Here is a 19750-nt window from a genome sequence, read left to right as displayed (position 1 = left end):
TTCAAACTTGAAAATTTTTAAGTTGTAAGCAAATAGGCACACTTTTCAATTCGTTACTTTAGATTTTCAATTCACTGGCTCTAATCGATTCAGATATAGTGGAAATTTGTGATAGGATTAAAATTTCATCTGCCTAAGTAGATTCAACGCCTTTCTGGAGCTATATCTACGTATTATTTTACATTGCATGGAGAAAAAACAACTTTATTAAGAGGCTCCAGATCGGCTGGAAAATGATGCCAATCAATTTGATAAATCAACTTCAAAATATAAACCAACTGTTATGCATTATCCCTATGTTTGCTCTTTTTATAGAAAATTTGAAATTGTAGTTAGGTACGATGTACCAATATCAATAAAATCAACTTCGGGAGCTGAAAATTTAGTTCTAACAATAAGGTCTGCATGGCATGCTGTTTCAGTGAGCTAAATTTCAGCTCGATCAGAGTTGACGAGTTGTAAAGGGAAATCTAGAATTAAAAAATGCAACGTACTAACATCACATTGATTGCTCAAGACTATCCAAACAATGTGTATTCACAATGCAAAAACCATATGTTACCTTCAAACGCTCCTCTGCTCTCCACCAAAACCTACCACCGTACCACCTGTACTTTTTGTAGTAATTTTAAACGCATTCTACCACCAAAAAAAATTTTCGAACAAACCATCTTTTATTAAGGACGATCACAATAGCTCAATTCGGGCGACCTGCACACGCTGCACACTCTACACACTCTGCAAACTGTACAACCTCCAACCTAAACAACGCCCCTTGCACCGGCTACTCCGAGGAAAACCCGCAGTAGTTCGTGCAGGTTGCTCCATTTTGCGTTTTAGACGAAACCATGCAGTGTGTGCAGATCGCCCGAATTTAGCTATTAACACGACGATTTAGCACGAGTACGTATTTTTCTCTACATCTTATACTCCTGTTGTGTCCAACCTTTAGCTGGGAGAAGTGCATAAAAAACAAGCAAGACATCCGGTTGCTCTCCTCGGCGTCGCCTTTCCTACCCTTAGAAGCTTTTAGCGACGATCTTTCATAGTACATGTACATCATTGACGAGTTAGTGGTAATACGTAAACGTGAACGTTTCTCTTTTCTTCCTTAACGGAACACGCGAGTCGCGACACTCGTATCTGACATGAAAAAAAAATAGAAGGCAACACTGGCTTTTCTTATCATTTCATCATTTGCGATTAAGCAAGCAACTCGCTCAGAAGTGCACAACTTACTTATGCATTTTCCCCAACAATAGCGATTAGTTCGTGTTACTTGTGTAGATTGTTTTCAATGTTCTGTGACGAAGATTAATTTCTCAATTTGTACGCGATAGTCGAGTGGTAATTGAATAGGTGTAATGGAAGCAGTTCGGTCGAAAAAAAGAAAAACCGTAAGTAACTGCATAGATAAACCTACATGATTAAATTTTTCGCGAATTCATCGAATCGAAATTTTCATATTTCAGACATCAAAATCAAAAATATCTAAACAACCTAAAATGGATGTACCTCAACCTTATTTCCCTAATTATATCACCAAAGAAGAACGTCTCAAGTCTTTTGAAAAATGGCCCATTCCAGAAATAAAAACACCTCTAGAACTAGCTCGAATTGGATTCTTTTATTCTGGTACAATTCATTTTTTGACAATCGGTCGAGATATCTTTTTAATACTCGTATACTCGTGCATGTCATGTTGATAATTCCACGTATCTGTATAATATCTAACAGGGCACGCAGATTTAGTACAGTGCTTTTCATGCGGCGGTGGCCTTTCAAATTGGAAAATAGGCCTAGATGCTGCTTTCGAACATGCCAAATATTACCCGACATGCGGTTACATAATTGAAAAAAAAGGCGAAGACTTTGTGGAGGAGGTGAAAAAAAAAGTGAAAAATCAATACAAGATGGAAGAATCGCGTTTATCGTCGTTTGCTGATTTTTGGCCTGAATCAGCGACTAAAACACCTAAACAACTAGCAAAGGCCGGATTTTTCAACACTGGTAAATGCAATTCATTTGCTTTTTCTTTTTTCATTCGAATAGGTTTGAACTGCATCGTTCATTATTGCTTGTTACTCGTATATCATGCTGATGAGAATTTTCGATTATTTGATTACCTGCTTTGAAGGGGATAGTGACGATGAAGTTCAATGCTTCGAATGTGGTATCACGATAACGGATTGGAAAGCTGACGATGACGTCTGGTTTAAACATACTAAACTGAACCCAAAATGTAAATTTGTTTTCGAAATAAAGGGACCAGAATTTACAGACAAAGTACTTGAAGTTAAGTCGACTATGGAGGAAGCATCTCATATGCAGGTAGGTACTTAATGATAATCTGAGAGTACAAAAATGGTTGGATTCGCTGATTTGAAAATTCGTTAAAATTCGCAGAAAATGATAAAAGATCAAAATCGAGATCTTGATCATCCCTGCCATGACAATTATAAAAGTGTTGAACAACGAATGCAATCTTTCAAAAATTGGCCAATTCCACGAATAAAAAAACCAGAGGAGCTGGCTGCAGCTGGATTTTATTATTCAGGTAAACGCAAAATTTATTCTTATAAATAAGTCGATAAAACGTGAAATTAAAAATGTGTTTCAATTAGGTCAAGAAGATTTCGTAGTTTGTTTCCATTGTAATGGATCACTTTACGATTTGAAAGTAAACGAAGTAGCCAGCGAAGAACATGCGAAATGGTATCGTACATGCGCATTTATTCGTCACCTTAAAGGTGAAGCGTTCGTCGAAGCAGAGCAAAAAAAGCTGAGGAAGTTTTATAGAACAGAAGAAGCTCGTAAAAAATCGTATAAAACTTGGCCAAATTTAGCAAATAAAGATCCAGAAGAATTGTACGAAGCTGGATTTTTTTACCTAGGTAAGTAAGCATGATGATTTATTTCATTCATTTTGATTATGGTATACTCTCGCATTTCAACCAAAAATGCAATATGTACGTATGTATTAGAAAGTGACGATTTAGTTCAATGCTTCGATTGCGGTTTTTGGTATATTGACTGGCAAGTTTACGAAGATCCGTGGTTCATCCACGCAAAACTCAATCCTTCTTGCAAATTCTTACGCCAAATGAGAAGTGAATCTTTTCTGAGTCAAGCAGAACTAGTATTAGCCGCTAGAAAAGTATGTATCATTCATTTAGGAAGCATACCGATTTGTAAGGCAAACAAATGATTTTTTGTCATTTTTCACGGTAGAAAGGTAGTACAATAACTCTCATCCGTGTAAACGAATCCGTATTCAGAACTAAAGAAGATATTATTCAAGAACTGATGAAATTGCCCATCGTCCAAGTGAGTTTTTCTATTTTACATCGGATGAAAAGTGATAAGAATAATTCTACCTGTGTAACTAATTCGTCATTTTTTTCTGCAGACGGTTTTAAAAGTCGGTTTTAATGAATCCAATATAAGATTATTTCTACAACATTACTTGAAATGGCCGGAATCGTCCAGAACAGTTGAAAATTTATTTTCCTTAATCATGCTTTCTCAAAAAGAAGATCAAGAAGTATTCGGTAATGATTGGCTTCATTATACTTAAATACGACGTACAACTTCAACAAGAAGCCAATTGTTGAAATTTATTGTAATTTTTGACATCTATTATTTTATACAGCCTGTCTTGAAAACTTGAAAGAAGAAAACGATCTATGTTCAAAGGCAAAAACATGTAAATTTTGCTCTAAACAAGGTCCAATATCGATACTTGTGCCTTGCGCGCATCTGCTCAGTTGCTGTCCCTGTGTTGCTAAAAATTTGAGACGTTGCTTATCTTGCAACGAAGAAATCGAACACAAGTTGGAAATGTTTCCAAAGTAAGAAGATTTTGTTTAAATTTAAGACCATTTTTAACCATTTTGACGAATTGTAAATGCATTATTAGCTAGAATCTTTTTATATAAAATGGACTTTACTCGATCTTGTTTTTTTATTCATTTTGAAAACATCGACGACGTAGGTAGAGATAAAATGTCAGTAAATTGCTGTTTTTTTTTTTGAAAGTTTATAAAAGTATGACACATCTTTACTACTTCTTCGTATAATCTATGAGATTTATTTTTTCATTTTTCACAATCAATGATCGATCTCTATACCTACAGACTTACTTGAAATGAGAGAGAAGATGAGAAGAATTCTTCGATTTTTTGAAGGGAGGGAAAGGTGTAATGGTGTTAAAACTTTTCCAAGTCATTATTACTTTCAGTTCGAAAATTTTTTCAGATTTTTCTTGTTCAATTTTTCACTATACAAGCAAAAATGAAAAATACAGACAATAATTTCAAAATTTTGGCAGAAAAAAAAATGATAAAATAAAATTCCAAAATTTAATTTAAAAATGGAAAAAGCAGAACTTTTGAAAGTTTTTGCAAAAAAAAGCAGCATTGATTATGCACCCTAAAAGTAATTGAAAATTGAGCGAATAATCCATTAATTATTTCCGCAAGTTTTAAAAGTGCAAAAAAAATAATATTACTGATATTGATATTTTGAAACACTTTTGATTTACTCGTACTTACGAGGAGGCTTTAAAAATGATTATTTTTTAGATGTAGGTAGCGATTTTTAGGCTGCTCAAGTGTCTGGCAATTAAGTACAAGGCTACACTTTCAAGAAAATATAATTTCAATCAACCCTCTTCCCTTCCTCTCTTCACCTTTCCTCTCACTCACATTTTACCTAGATTTAGATTTTATCAAGTAGGTGTGGTGGTTTGGGATGTCTTTACTTTGAGGGAGACTTCGCCAAGACCAGCGTGCATATAATAAGCCCAGGGAACCTAAACTTGCCCGATATCCTTGCGAAAGATATCAAATTGCAGTGATGTTGAGACACCTCATAAATGATCATAAGACCGCTAAATGTTCGTAATGTTTTATTCACTTCTCTGGTATAACACACGCGAAGAATTATAATAAAACACACTACACATTATTGAATAAAATACACTTGTAGTATCGACTACAAGCGGAAGCTCTGAACTTGCTACCTTACGCTAGCACCAGTGAAAATATACCTAACGAGCTTTCAAAGCTCGAAGCTCGGAGTGGCGCATCTCGAACTAGTTCGATAGAGTGCACTACTCGTAAGCAGTGCTGCCACTCCGACAGGAACACAACTTCCCTCTAGGTGGAAGCTGCGGGCGCATCCCCTACCGGTACATATGCCCCGCTTCCATTGAACAGCGTGGACATCGGAGATGCTGGATCATTGAAGCCAAAACTTGGCCAATCGGACAACGGACGGTAGGGCCCCTCTGCCCCGCTTCTATGAACCCGCAGCTTCCAAGATGTTGAATAGCTAGGTTCTTCGGCATCCATCCATGACTTCCAACAAGTCGAATTTCCAATTTTTGAAACATCTCTGCTGCTTTTTCACGGCACTAGCGACTTAATTTTACCTTAGATGCAAACAATTTGTCATATAAGTACTAAAACAGGTTACATCTTAGTCGCTAAAATGCTACAAAATTCACAAACACAAAATATTTACATAAAAAGCAGAGAAATGTGCACAAATATACGCAAAAATACGCGTTGAGGTGTGTGTCAACTGGTTCGACACAAGGCAAAGATGCGCAACAGCTTGTTTACCAACACGAGATCGATGAACTCTTCTCCTGGAGTAATTAACAGGTACTTTTTTAATTAATTACGCGTTCCATATCGTATTTGTGGATGTTAGCCTAACGATGATACTCTTCTTTTCCAGCAGCAACTTTCGCGGATTTGATCGGCGTCGAAATAACTTCACTGGAATCGAACGGAGATGACTATTTTTTTTTGCTCAGCTCAACACCAAGGTAAGTTTCTAACTTCTCTGCTAAATTTTCCAAAATTCTCGTATGTTGAATGTTGCTAAACTCTGTTTATCTCCGTTCCAGATATTTCAACGATATTTTCTCAGTCACAGGCACGGACAGTGATTCTTCACCAGCCACAGCAGCTATCTCAGCTTGGTGAGTTTTTGTTTTCTTTTTCTCCTTGATCAAGTACCATTTGTGTACCTTGTCGCTACGGAAGTTCACCAGGTGACTCGTTTTTTTCTTTTTCTTTAGGTGATCCTCGAGCCGATATTGCGTTTATTCGGCGAATCCGCCATCTTGTCAACAATAACACATAGGGAGCTGTCTTTCTTCTTTTTCTTGCTTCGAAGGAGTTTGAGACGATGCCGCCATCGTGGAAATTGGATCCACTTGCCTGACTGAGTGAGTTGGCTTTCATCATTTCGAGATGCAGATGAGTTGTTTCTATTTTTCTTCACGTTAATCTTCTCATCATTTCTGTTACAGACGAATCGCTGTCACATCTAGAAACACTAGGCGAGTCGCTTTTCTTTTTCTTATGTCACAGCTTCCGTCCGGGATGACTGAACTCTCACTTTTAGCATCCATATTGAACAGAGATGCCGGAACCATGCTGCAGTGTCTGGAAAACTGCCAGGATTGCAGGTACGTTAAATTTACGACTAGTTTTTCATTTTTCTCGTACATATTAATGGAATTTTTCAACATCTCTTTTATCAGCGAACTGACATTACGAAAACTGGAAGTTTTTCCTGGAGCTGGAACTGGAATCCTTTTTCTCATCTCTGCTGAAGTAAGTACCTCGTTTTCTTTATCTCTATTTTCGCGTACCAAGTGATCTTGTTGGTTTTTTATCGTGTCGCGTTCGTTTTCTCTCGTGTTGTATTGCATTGGTCCCGCGTTATCGTCACGGACAGCTAGTCGCTCGTTGCTATCCCCACACACAGCTGGGAACATTTGGCTACCTCCACTGACAGCTGGGAACATTTGTCTATGTACACTGACAGCTGGCCGGTTGCAAATTTTTCAAGTTCGAAAGTTGCGATTTCTCCTATTTTTTCGCCACTGAAAACTTTCTCACGCCTCTTTCGACCCTTTATCGAACTTGAATTTTTGAACTTCTCTATTTTTTGTGAAAACAAATGCTTGTTCAAAATTCCTCAACGCACACTCATGCGAATTTTTCAACTTCTCTTGGGAAAAAAAAAAAATTTTACACATATTTACAACTACGATCCTTATAACTAGGTCAACTAACCAAAAATAAATTAGTCACAAATTATACAATGCTTTATGAAGCTATATTTTAACCAAATAAACAAAAACAAAAACTTACACAGAGGCAAAAACTTACGATAAAAAAAAATATAAAACTTCTATTTCTAGGAACAATTACCGCAATATCAAGGGACGTAATCTATATCGAATCTTCTATTTATCTTGACTTTTCTGGCATTCGGGTTTTTTCTAGGATCGAATATTCCTGCGATGATGACTTCAGTATCCTCTCGATCCTTGTCGTCCTTATTCTCCTTACTGAGTTGTTTCTTGATTCTCTGTCTCGCCTTTGCCGCAGTCTTTCTCTTCGAGCATCTTTGAATTTTGGTCTCTGTCCTTTTTTCATCACTCGACGACCATGTCAAGTCCACACACGTTTTTCTGATTGTGACTGTGTTTTCTGACTTGAATTTTATCACCTCTCTTACTCTTTGCTCATATGTTTCGATTGTTTGAGTCTCTTCTTTCAGCACACTGGTATCAGGAAATATTTCAAACCTCTCTGTGTCGATTGATTTTGAACTCAAACTGCTAAATTTGAGCCATGGAGCTACGATTGGCCCCTTTTTCATCGTCTCTGACTTCGTTTCCTTTGTCAGGGATTTCACTGAGCTGATTTTCAAATTCAGCGGGGCTGGCCCTTCTCTTTTGATCTTTCCCTCCTCAAAATCCGGTATCTCTCCTTCCTCCAGTTCTTCCTTTGGTGTCAAGTGGATATCTAGCATCGTTGGTATGGAGGTTAAATTTTTAAATTCGAGTTTTCCAATGTGGGTGCATACGTGGAGGAGGTAGTATGTGGTTTCTCTTTCCTTCTCTTTTAAAGGGTGACATGAAGGACACATAACCGACTTGCACCCCACGCCATATTTACCGAATGCGTGGTTGATTTCCATTCTGGTTATCAAGTGGCGTTGGAATTGTATCTTCGAGCCAAATTCAAGAGCCGGAGACGAGGTGTTACTTGAATTGTGAATTTGTAACTTCTCTGATCAAATCTTATCCTCGTTCTGTAGATTTCGGCCATCTAATACCAAAAAATGGCTGTCGGAGGCCAATCTCCCTCTTCAGCTTCAGTAGTCTCTTTTTGGCACTTCTTTTTTGGCTCGTACCACGAGTCGGTTATGTATGTGTCGTCTGAATCCCAGTTTATGGAGTGCCACGTCTCTGACTCGCTGGAGCTCGGATAGAAATCCCTGCGTGCCTCGCACTCGCTGCTAAATTCGCTCTCAGCCTCGTTCCAATCTTGATCTGACTCGGATTCGGTGCTCCACTGGAAACTGGATGCGTCGTTTTGAACTTCTCTATTTGGAATTAAACTCCAATTAAGATGCCGGAAATCTGACTGGAAATCAAGCACAGAGAATGAGCGTTCCACCGGAACCACTGTAGTAAACTCTCGTAATAACCGCGTCTGTCTTGCCACCTCGCGAACGTATTCAGCGAACACTAGCCAAAATCGCAATCGAACTTCAACCGGCCACATTCTCAGAGATAATGACGATGAAAAGTTTGAGAGCTCTGACGTTTGTGAGCTTTTATCAACTCGAAAGTGGTGGGAACCGGTTACCACGCCCCTCTTGTAACCTAATGTAGTACACACTATCTAATATTACGCCTCTGTGTAAAAACTTGAAAAATTTTGCCTAATTCTAATTATTATGAAAGCACAACTTACGATTACATCAAGCGAGGTTTTTCCCAAATGAAACTTTCTATTGTTAAACTACTAAAAATAACTTAAACTTACGATAACGGTAATTTTCATCGCCGTGCTTTTGGATAACGGCATACTTTATTCGTTATCTCTGTTGCACTTTTCAGCCTGTTTTAGCCTATTCTTATCATATGCTTTTAAAGCTTGCACGAAGTATGCACGTTCATCCCATTCTAACATCTCCAGGTAGATGAAATTCAAGGTCTTTTTTCGCTTCTTTTTGTTACGAGGATTGTCAAGGCCGTCCGGTGCATTTTTATCTCGCAAGTTCGAGCTTTCAACGTTGGTAGGTACCTGCTTCGTTCTCGAACGCGTTTCATATCTCTCCCGCGCCGCTTCCCTCTTCTCTTTGTACTCCTCTTCGTCCGGAAACGTTTGTTTGAGACAATCTTCGAGCTTTTTCTCTAGGAGGGGGGGGAGCTTTTTTCGTAATCTCTTTTTTATCTGGCGGAACTCTGCATCGTGTTTTGTAACATCTCTTTTAGATCTCTCTGCTTCGCAATTTTGGCGAATTTTTTCCAGGGTTTTTTCAGGCTGCTTTCGCGAACCTCTTGGTAAATATTCCGGATCTCTGGGGTCATCGACCTCCTCCTCATCAGTATTTTCTTCTTCCATTTCAGCACTCTGATTTGTGGTTTTTTTCTTCGAAAAATCTCTGATTTTTTCCACCAAATCTCTGTTGTCGAATTTTGATCTCTGCTTTAGGTCATTTTTGAGCTCTTCCAACTGGTTTTTATTGAGGTATGACGTCATTTGGCGAGTGTTAACAATCTGCTCGTCAGTAGGATCAGCTACATTTTTGACCATGTAACAATTGCTACCTACATGCTGTTCGACTGTATATGGACCATAGCGTTTTTGAAATAGCTTTTTTGAAAGTCCTTTTTCATATGATGACAGACGATGAGAAGTTAACATGACCAATTCACCATTTTCGAAAATGGTAGGGGGCCCATGTAATTTATTGAAAGCGACCTCATTATTTATTCTCTGCTGCATTCTTTTTTCGCGAATGAAATTCACTAAAGCCTGCTGCTGGGTCATATTTTCAATATTCTCATCCACCACTTCTTGGGTATATACAGCCTTTCTGGCCAATTTGTCAGCTACGAAATTATTATGATCGTATTTTCTCGCCCTTACATGTCTCAACTCGAACTCCTTGAATTTTTTAGAGAGTTCAATGACCTGCTGGAATGCTGCTTTGTGATGAACTGGTTTTTTGTTGGTATTTTTCCAGTTATTTTCTACCCATCTCTTTGAATTGTGATTTACCGCAGTGACCAAGTAGTTAGAATCCGAAAATACTTTGAGCTTCTCTATCTGGTTATTTAGGGCAATTTCCATCGCTTTTATCAATGCAATGATTTCTGCCAAATTATTCGAATTTTTGTATTCTGGGTGCACAACTCTTTCCGAAACATTGAAGTCTCCACTAGGTGTCCAACTGATTCCGATACCCGCTATTGCTTCATCTGTGCCATTTTGAGAACAAGCTCCATCCACAGCTACCCAGACAAATCCTTTCTTGTCAACAATGAGCTTTTTAGGGTCCATTTTGAGTTTTAGAGCTTCTTCTGATGTTATTGATGGAACATTATTGGCACGTTGCTCTTCTCGTAATTTACTCAATTCAAATTTGGCATTTATTCCAGTGTTGGGCACTGGCAAGTCTTGAGCCAAGTTATCAGGGATTCCCCAAACTTCGTTTGGCTTCACTCCGAATTCGGTAGGTGTGTTATTTATTTCATTTTCCACCTGTTTGGCATATTTGTGCCATCCATGATGAGTATAATCGAAGTCCTCAGCTGATTGGTTGATTTTTACTCTCAGCCTGTCGCCAATTATTCTCATTGTTCTTTCCACTAAGCTTGATTGTGGATTGTACTTGGTGGTGTGGCCAATTTTTACACCATAGGACTTGAGCAAATCATTCCAGGTATCACTCACAAACTGAGTACCATTGTCAGTGATCACTTTGCGCACCTTGTGCCCCAGTTTCTTTATCTCTTCGAGTATCTCTTTCATCGCTTTTGAGACCTCTTCTTTGGTTGCCACTATCAGAGTTTTGAGCCACACTTTGGCAGTAAATACACATTTTACTACTAGCATGTATTTTGGGTCCTTGGCTTTGTTGGCGATCTGGCCAATTAAATCAGCTGACAAGACATCTGCTATGCCATAAGACTCAATTTGAGCATACTCTAGCTTCTTTTTCTGCCCAAAGTTCTTATTGTGCTTGCAATCGAGGCATTCGCTTGTGGCCAATTTGGCAGATTTTGGCACATTTGGCGAATAATACATGCGTCGAAATATCGAGTCAATTTTGGCAGCTCCCACATGACCATATTCTTCATGTAAGTACATTATGGTATCTTTGTACAATTCATCAGGCATGCATGGCACTTTAGATCCATCTTCTCTGATTCGATACAGTATTTTGACACCTTCTTCTTCTTCCAAAATGACGTATTTTTTCTCGAGCTGTTTCTTCGCTTTTCTCTGCTTAGAAGTCATGTCAATCTCGTCTGCTTGAAGTCTCCGAATGACTTTTGACCAATTTTCATCTCTGTTTTGGTACAAGTCCAGCCTTTTAAGACAATCAATCAACTGCTCCTTGACCAAATCTTTGTAAACAACGCCAAGTGGCACCATATGAGTCCAATTCGTGCTATATAGGGTCAATTCAGGTGCTTGTCTATCCCACCATTTTCCAACTCTTTTTGGCAGGTCATAGACAAGATTGTGACAGTTAAAATGCGTTATCCACGCCGCTGCTTTGCGATGTATTTGAGCCAATGTGTTAAATCGGTGCACAACTGACATTATGTCCTTTCTGACGTGCACAGTATATCCATGAAGCCACATTTCGAGTTTTTTTAATGCATTCGCGAGCGAGTACATCTCTTTCTCTATTACTGTGTACTTCTTTTGGTGCTCTTTAAATGTGTTGCTCACAAACAGCACAACGTGATCTACGCCATCTTCGTCTTTCTGGTATGCCACCGCATTCATGGCATCTTGGGTGAAACTCGTTTCTAAGTAGAAATCTGCACCATCGATTGGGGTGGCTAATTTGAATTCTTTACGATACTCAGTTTCCAACATCTCTAATGCATTTTGCTGCTCTTCACCCCACTTGAAGTTTTCTTTTCGAGTCACTTCATAAAGTGGCACTGCTAGCTGCTGATAATCTGCGATGAAGCGCTTGTACAGGGTGTTCCAGAATAACCTTTCACATTTGTTTTTCTTATTACTCTGAGAGAAAAATGTTTACAAAAATTCTTTTACAACCAAAATGAAGTAGAAACATGCCGTTTTTAGACCATATATTTGAGTTTCCATTAAAAATAAAGTTTTAAAAATTTTTCCATCGAGATATTTTCCATCATTTTTGACACATTCAACCAAACATTTTTTCGAATTATTGAACACTTCTCTTCCAATCAGTCTCAACTCACGATTAATATCACCTAGAAGATGTTTTAGAGTCCTAGATTCATCCTGATACACTTTTAACTTGAGGTAACTCCATAAAAAAAATCATAGGCGGAAAAATCAGGGGATCGAGGTAGCCATTAAATTTCTGTGTTCAACGAAATTATTCAATGACCGAAGTGCTCACGCGCTAAACATATTGTGTTGGTCTCTGAATGATAGGTAGCTCCAACATGTTGTAACCAAGTAAGTAACTATACATACACTATATAATCGTCTGCCTTTCAGTTCAGGAACAAGAAACTCGTTCAACATTTTGCCTTACCCCTCACCGTTACTGTTTCATTAAACACACATGGTCCCACTACACCAAACTTAGCCACGCCCAACCAAACAGTCAACTTGGCGGAGTGTAGAGGTTTCTCGAGTATTATCAACTGATTCTCTGTACACTTGAAGCGCACATTCTGTATATTCACTTCACTGTTTAGTTAAAAATGAGCTTTGTTACTGATGAGTAAAGTAAAGGGGTCCGGGAGTCTTTATTTTTAAAAAAGGACCTCACAGTAAAAGTACACTGTGCAGCCATCTACTTCTCCAGGGCAAAAAATAACTATTGAAACATAATTCGGCATGCTTTGGCTACCTAGAACCGCCTTTACCATTCCCCTAGCTCCTCTTGAACACAGATCAGTGGTTACCAAAATGTGAAAGGTTATTCTGGAACACCCTGTAGAATCCAACAATTCCCAAAAATGCCATAACTTCTTTTTCATTTTTGAGTTTGAATTCACCTTTCTTGTTGGTGTGCTTTCTCTTGAATTCATCGAGCTTTTGGAGCTTTTTATTCTGCTTCAAAATTGCCCCAGGCTGGAGTTGAAAACCAAGATGGTTGATACTCTTTTTGAAAAACTTTGATTTTCTTGGATTGAGCCTAAGTCCATTTTCTCTGATTATTTTCAGTGTATCAACAAGTAATTCCATCATCTCTTCGAAAGTCATTGCCTTGAGTAGCACATCGTCTACATACTTCGTTCTGCCTTTTTTTGCTTTCATGATGGTATTTATCATTTTCACAAATAATGCAGATGATACTTTCAATCCATATGGCACCCTTATAAACTGGTGGACTTCTCCATCTACTATGAAAGCACAATACTTCCTATATGCTTCATGTAGTACCATCTGCCAAAATCCTGCCACAAAATCGAGGCAACAGTACATTTTGGCACGTCCATCTGTTGTTATAATTCTATCAAGCAATGGAGCTTCATTGTAGTCATTTTCGAGTATAGGGTTTAGTTCCATAGGATTCAAGCATAATCTCACCTCGCCATTTTTCTTGATGTTTGCTACTAGAGCATTGATGTAAGGTGAGGTCGAAGGTTCAACTATCTTTTTGGCTATCATCACTCTGAGAGCTTCTCTCACAAGTGGCATCTGTTTGTTAGATGGAGTATACTTCGGACCATGGAATCTTTTGATATTCTTGGGATCCTTGAATCTCAATTTCATCGGCGGTCCTGTCCATTTTCCAGGATATTTGCTGAACACACAGGCAAACTCTTTAAGTATATCAAAAGCTTTTTTAGCCTGTTTCTTTGTAATGGTTTCTTCATTTACAGCTTGCTCCAAATCCGATCTCAGTGTTTCCAAAAATATTTCTGGACCATCGTCCACGTCTTCAGGTTCCATCTCCTAGTACTTATCAGCTGTGTTTGCTCTTTTGGATATGTGATCAATTTGCTCAACGCTCTTTTTCTTTACTCTGATTCGTCTGAGTGTAATCTTCTTTTTGTACTCCTCCTCAGTCATAAAGTTGAGTGTTTCAATCTTCTCTTGGCCTGGAGGGCAGCATGTGGCTCTTTTATTTTCCACATCAGTCTTAATTCCAAGTACCTTCATGGTTTTGGTACCAATTATAAAAGTCTGGTTACACCCTTTCATAATGTAAAATGGAATTTTGAGCTCGCATTCTCCAAATTTGAGTTTTGGCACAATCACATATCTGTATGTCTCTACCTTTGAATCGTCAGCCAAACAGCACACAATAGGTTTTTTCAGCATGATATACTGAACGCTATCATAGTGATCTCTGAGCAGGATGTTCGCAGTTTCTTCTGATATTACATTAGGGGTTGCCCCGGTATCGAGCTGCGCTGGGTAGGTGGTGCCATCCATCGTAAGTGGCACTACACACGTGTCAAATTTGTCTTTTTCTCTGAGGATTTGCTCTCTGACTCGAGCCTCAATTTCCTCTCTGCGCAGCGGTGGTTTAGGTGTAATTGGTTGCTGGATTAGATTCATCGAAGTTCCTGCTGTCGGTTGTGCACTCTGAGTTGTGTTTTGAGGCACATGTGTTGAATTTTGAGATATACATGTTGTGTTGGGGGGCTTAGGCGTTGCCCCAGTCACGTGGTTGACTGTTATTTTTAACTTCTCTGATGCCCCAGCGGATTTAACAGGTGTTTGCAACGTCTCTGATAAGTTTCGTTCCTCCTCATGGGGGGAGGGGATTCCTATCTTGTTGAGTAGCTTTTGGAGCGCTTGAGGTTTCATGAACTTTTTTAACTTCTCTATTTTCTTTACAGCATCAGCGACTTCCTTTTCGATGTTTTTAGGAATGTCTGAGTTTTTCTTTTCGATCAGGGTTTTCTTCTTTACTATTTCATATTGCAAGCCATCTTCCTCAGTTATAACTTCTCTACTCTCTTCAGTCTGAGTGCCATGTTGCTCAGTGCCATTCTCAGGAGGTTTCTTCTGATGCCAATCGTAATTGTACATTTTATCCATCTCTTGGAACAACTCTGTTTTGCGTGCAAATCTTGGATAATATCTGCCATTTTTTCTGCTCAAATGGAATTTATGCATCACTGGCATCATGTTGTAATCTTTATCAACACGAAATTGACGCTTATATCGATCTTGTGAGTCTCTTTTCAAGTCCAAAAATAAGGCAGCAGGAGACCACCAAAATGACACAACATCATCTTCCAGTGACTCTAGCGCTCTTCTGTATGCAAAATACTTGTCCATCGATACTGGATTACTTGCAGAAGTTTTTGGCTTTACCAGTGGAAACAGCAAAATAATTTTCTCAAATCCTTTCTGCTTTAAATTCTCCACAATTTGCTTTGCATAATTTTTCACAACACTCGAAGCCATGTCTGAGTAGTTCAGTTCATATTGAGCCAGTGATAGAATGGCTTTTTTCTTCGTAAAGGTGGCTGCTCTGATGGCTGTTTTCAGATCGCTGATGTTGATCTGTTCTTTGAGATAAGGCTGAGTGATTTCAGGCCTTCGTCGTGGTATTATATTTGCTAAAAATACAGCGAGTGAATCTCCAATGAGTTCAAACTCTTCCTGTGGTAGCTCATGGAATTGCTCCACTTGTGCTAATTTGCACGCGTCAGCTACTCGTTTCCCGACGGCAATCCTGCTGAATCAATCGATCCCTCAGGTGAGGTAGGGGGGGATTGTTGCTCCTCTGAGCTTTCATTCTCTGATGGTGTTTCTTCCTTGTTTATTTGATTAACACCATGTGTCTTTTCCTTCGGTTTTTTATACTTAGACTCATCTTTTCTGTCTTTTTGGTAAGTTTTGGCAGTCTCTGATTTGGTCTGACTTTTGTTTTTATCGTAGCTAGGCTTTTTATACTTGTCAGTTGTGCGCTCGCCTTTGTTTTCATTGGTATTATTCCGCACTGTTTGTGAATTGGAGCGCCTATCAGTGCCGCCAAAACTAGATCGACGATTCTCTGATCTTTGTTGCACATTTCGAGTCTGAGTAGCAGGCCTTTCTGGTTCAGGTGGTCTCTGAGCAAACTCTTCAACACGAGTCATTCCATTCAGTCTTTTCTCGAAAATGTTGATATCTTGCAATTCAATCTCAGTAAAACGTGGTCTGAGACTGGGTGTCATTTTGTAGTATATCATCATAATGATATCCTCGAATGGTGAGTTCGTAGTTTTGAGCACTTTCAGCCATATCATCAATTCTGAGCATTGTGTGGTCGAAGATGTTTTGCACACTGGCATATTTCTGAAGTGATTTCTAGCCTCATTTTGTCTCTGAGGACCCCAAGCACAATCGATGAAATCTTTTCTCAATTGATAATAATCAGTATTATTTTCTTGCAAATCTTTCCAAGGTGCCATATGAATCAGCTTATCATCAATTAGGACCATTAGGGCATCGCAGTACTGACTTTGGGATACTTGGTATGGCTGCATGCGTCTTTCAAATCGGTGCAAAAAATTGTAAACTTGGTACTTATTATCTTCCGAATATCTTACCCCAAATTCACGTAATCTGTCTGGTCTTATGTTGAAATTTGAGTTTCCAAACTTGATTCTATAATTTAATCTGCGTTCTGGGGGGTTGTTTTGTTGCTTATTTTCAGCCTGAATCCATCTAGGATCAATCTGCACTTCTTGATCATCGTCGTTTCCGTGTCGATCATTCGCTCGATCATCGCATCGATCATTTCGTCGATCATCTCTGTTATCGCGATTATAGTTACTGCTATTACTGCTGCCGTCGAAGCTGTTACGATTGTTGTTGTTATAATCACTGCTTCGGTCGCTATTTCGATCATCTCTGTTATCTCGATCATTTCTGCTGTCTCGTCGATCACGGCTGCCTCGATCGCTGTTTCTATTATCTCTGTTATCTCGATCGTTGTTTCGGTAATCTCTGCTATCTCGATCATTTCGATAATCTCGATCGTTGTTTCTATCATCTCTGTTTGATCGTGACTCTCTTGAAGATGATCTATCGCGATTATGTCTGTTATCATTTGTACGATAGCCGTTGTTGCTGCTACCGTTATTGCCACATCTCTCGTTACTGCGGCTGTCATTATCAGTGTTGCCCCTGTAGGGGGCGGGGGACCTTGATCGATCTCTAGATCCTCTCCTTCCTCGGAAAAGATCTGCGCCTTTGCCTGGATTTACACTGCTGCGACTGGCAGTGTTATCGGCATTGATACTGTTTATGTTGTGCACAACTGTAGGCACAACAGGGGGCTGGTAGGGTGGTTCTTCTGGATCATGAAGCTCTGCTACGAAACCGTCAACGTGATCTTTCCATGATAAATATTCTGCTCTTTCGATCTGCATATTTTCTTGATCTTCCAAGTACTGCATTTGGATCTGATGCATTAGGTTACTCATGTACATATTTCTCTCTTTCATTTTATTTATGATGAGCACGTGAGAGGTGAGTACCCGATCAGTAGTTTCCCTGTAGGCTCTGAAGGTTGTTCTCATCTCTGATCTTAGGTCATTGATCTTTTTCTCGTGATCTTTTCTGAGATCTAATTTCATTCTGGCCATTTGAGCGCGTAGCTCGAGATATAGGTGACCTACATCCTCTCTGGTTCTTGAAATCGCCTTTTCAGAGTCAACTACTCGACTACTAATGGTGTCTTCATTTTTATCATGATTATCAGATGCAGCATAGGCCCATTTTCGAAAAATTAACTCGTCCTGAGACAATGGTGCTGGATATTGCTCATCAGGCTTTTTCTCAATTTTCAAATCAATTTTCTTCTCAAAATTCACAGGATCGAAACTGCAAATTTGGGCCATTTTGGATTCAGCAATATTTTTTAAACATCTCTCTGATCGGTTTATTTCATCTTCGAGTTCATATTCCAGTTCATTTTGGTTTATCGATGCATCAGGATTTTCGAATCCTGTCAGTAGTGCACTGCTTCCAGCTACAGCCTCGTCAGCACTATTCGCATCTATTTCGTCTAAGTCAGTTTTTAGAAAATCCAAATCACCATCCTCGAGTGCTTCCTGATATTCCTGGGAATCGATCCGAATTTCAGCACTCCGCCATTCCCTTCTCTGATCCAAAATGTTCTCGTGCAAGCTGCGCAATAATTTTCGATCTCTAATTTTAGGTGTCTTCGATTTAGGTGTTTTTTGAATTCCTAATTGTTCACGGCGCCGAAAATCAGCATCTTTCGCAGCATTTCTGGTCGAACGTCTCAGCTGCTTTTTACCGTTATTCTGATTTTCATTTAAACATCTCTGATTTTCATTTACACATCTCTGATTTACGCCGTCACTGTCATATTCTCTGATTTCAGGTCGCAATTGTGTCACACGTGTATCCAAGTTAATCGATGGAAAACTGGATCGTCGCGAATTGTCAATTCCAGGATTTGGAGAATTATTTTCAGCCGTCATCTCATATAGTCGTCGCATCCGTTCAGGTAATAATTCAAGAAATTCATCCGATAAATATTCCAAATTATTCGTAGCCATTATCGAACTTGTAACTTCTCTGTTTCAGGTACGTGGTACAAGCTTTTACAACGTTCGGCGCTTGACCTTGAGCTTTCGTGTCGAGCTTGTTCAACTGTGCTCGGTTTTTCCAAACCAAAGCTTGTCGAACTTGGTATGAAAGCTCTATTTATTACGCGATTTTCGACACTTTTTCGCGATTTTTTCGAGAATAAAAACTCACGTACCTGTTCTGATGAACGTTGCGGTCGCCAAGTTGACCGTTGGTTGATTGTTGCAGTCGCCTGGTTGACTGATTGGTCGCCTGGTTGACCAAATTGGACCGAAATTTTTCCGAATAAACGATAAAAAAAATTCGCGATTTCTTCGAATCGTCTCTATGAGGTAAAACCTCAAATGGAAAACTAGTTTCCGATGCAATATATTGCAATTTGCGTCTTACGAGCGCAATTGTAGGCTAGGCCTGAGAACACGCGGTGTGCCTCGTTTTCGACTAAAACGTCTCTGCTTGCGCCTAAGTATTGCAATAAATGCAATTTTGAAAAGCCCTGGGTTAGAGAACCACGCTTGGGCACCAAATATGTGGTGGTTTGGGATGTCTTTACTTTGAGGGAGACTTCGCCAAGACCAGCGTGCATATAATAAGCCCAGGGAACCTAAACTTGCCCGATATCCTTGCGAAAGATATCAAATTGCAGTGATGTTGAGACACCTCATAAATGATCATAAGACCGCTAAATGTTCGTAATGTTTTATTCACTTCTCTGGTATAACACACGCGAAGAATTATAATAAAACACACTACACATTATTGAATAAAATACACTTGTAGTATCGACTACAAGCGGAAGCTCTGAACTTGCTACCTTACGCTAGCACCAGTGAAAATATACCTAACGAGCTTTCAAAGCTCGAAGCTCGGAGTGGCGCATCTCGAACTAGTTCGATAGAGTGCACTACTCGTAAGCAGTGCTGCCACTCCGACAGGAACACAACTTCCCTCTAGGTGGAAGCTGCGGGCGCATCCCCTACCGGTACATAGGTAATTTTTTTATAGCAAAGCAATCAGGTACGTAATTATTGTTCACAAAGTTTTAACATTATTTCTTTATTATTTTTTTGTGGAGGAAGGAGAGGGGGAAGGAATAGGCCAAAATTCAACGATTTGCTCATTATCATAACTTTAAAAAAATTATTTCATTTTTCTTGAACTCTTTTGGCATT

The 19750-nt window shown here is 39.2% G+C and overlaps 2 protein-coding genes across 2 annotated transcripts in view; one reads left to right on the top strand and one right to left on the bottom strand.

Moving 5' to 3' along the window:
* Nucleotides 1-19750, bottom strand: part of LOC135840708 (glypican-1-like) — a 149391-nt gene that overhangs the window by 13235 nt on the left and 116406 nt on the right. The window lies entirely within an intron of this gene.
* Nucleotides 1101-3954, top strand: LOC135840709 (E3 ubiquitin-protein ligase XIAP-like). The gene is made up of 10 exons (XM_065357364.1): nt 1101-1397; nt 1473-1635; nt 1738-2010; nt 2138-2331; nt 2407-2557; nt 2625-2894; nt 2985-3157; nt 3232-3327; nt 3410-3551; nt 3653-3954. The coding sequence occupies exons 1-10, from the start codon at nt 1365-1367 to the stop codon at nt 3853-3855; spliced, it is 1698 nt and encodes a 565-aa protein (XP_065213436.1). The 5' UTR covers nt 1101-1364; the 3' UTR covers nt 3856-3954.

Source organism: Planococcus citri, chromosome 3 (genome assembly GCF_950023065.1).
Source record: "Planococcus citri chromosome 3, ihPlaCitr1.1, whole genome shotgun sequence".
Lineage (NCBI taxonomy): Eukaryota > Metazoa > Arthropoda > Insecta > Hemiptera > Pseudococcidae > Planococcus > Planococcus citri.
This window is presented reverse-complemented; position numbering and strand designations above follow the sequence as displayed.

Coding starts and splice junctions, on each gene's coding strand:
- LOC135840709 (XM_065357364.1), top strand. CDS start 1,365: ATGGAAGCAGTTCGGTCGAAAAAAAGAAAAACC. Junction 3,158..3,231: donor TAGTATTAGCCGCTAGAAAA/GTATGTATCATT, acceptor TTTTCACGGTAG/AAAGGTAGTACAATAACTCT. Junction 3,328..3,409: donor TGAAATTGCCCATCGTCCAA/GTGAGTTTTTCT, acceptor TTTTTTCTGCAG/ACGGTTTTAAAAGTCGGTTT.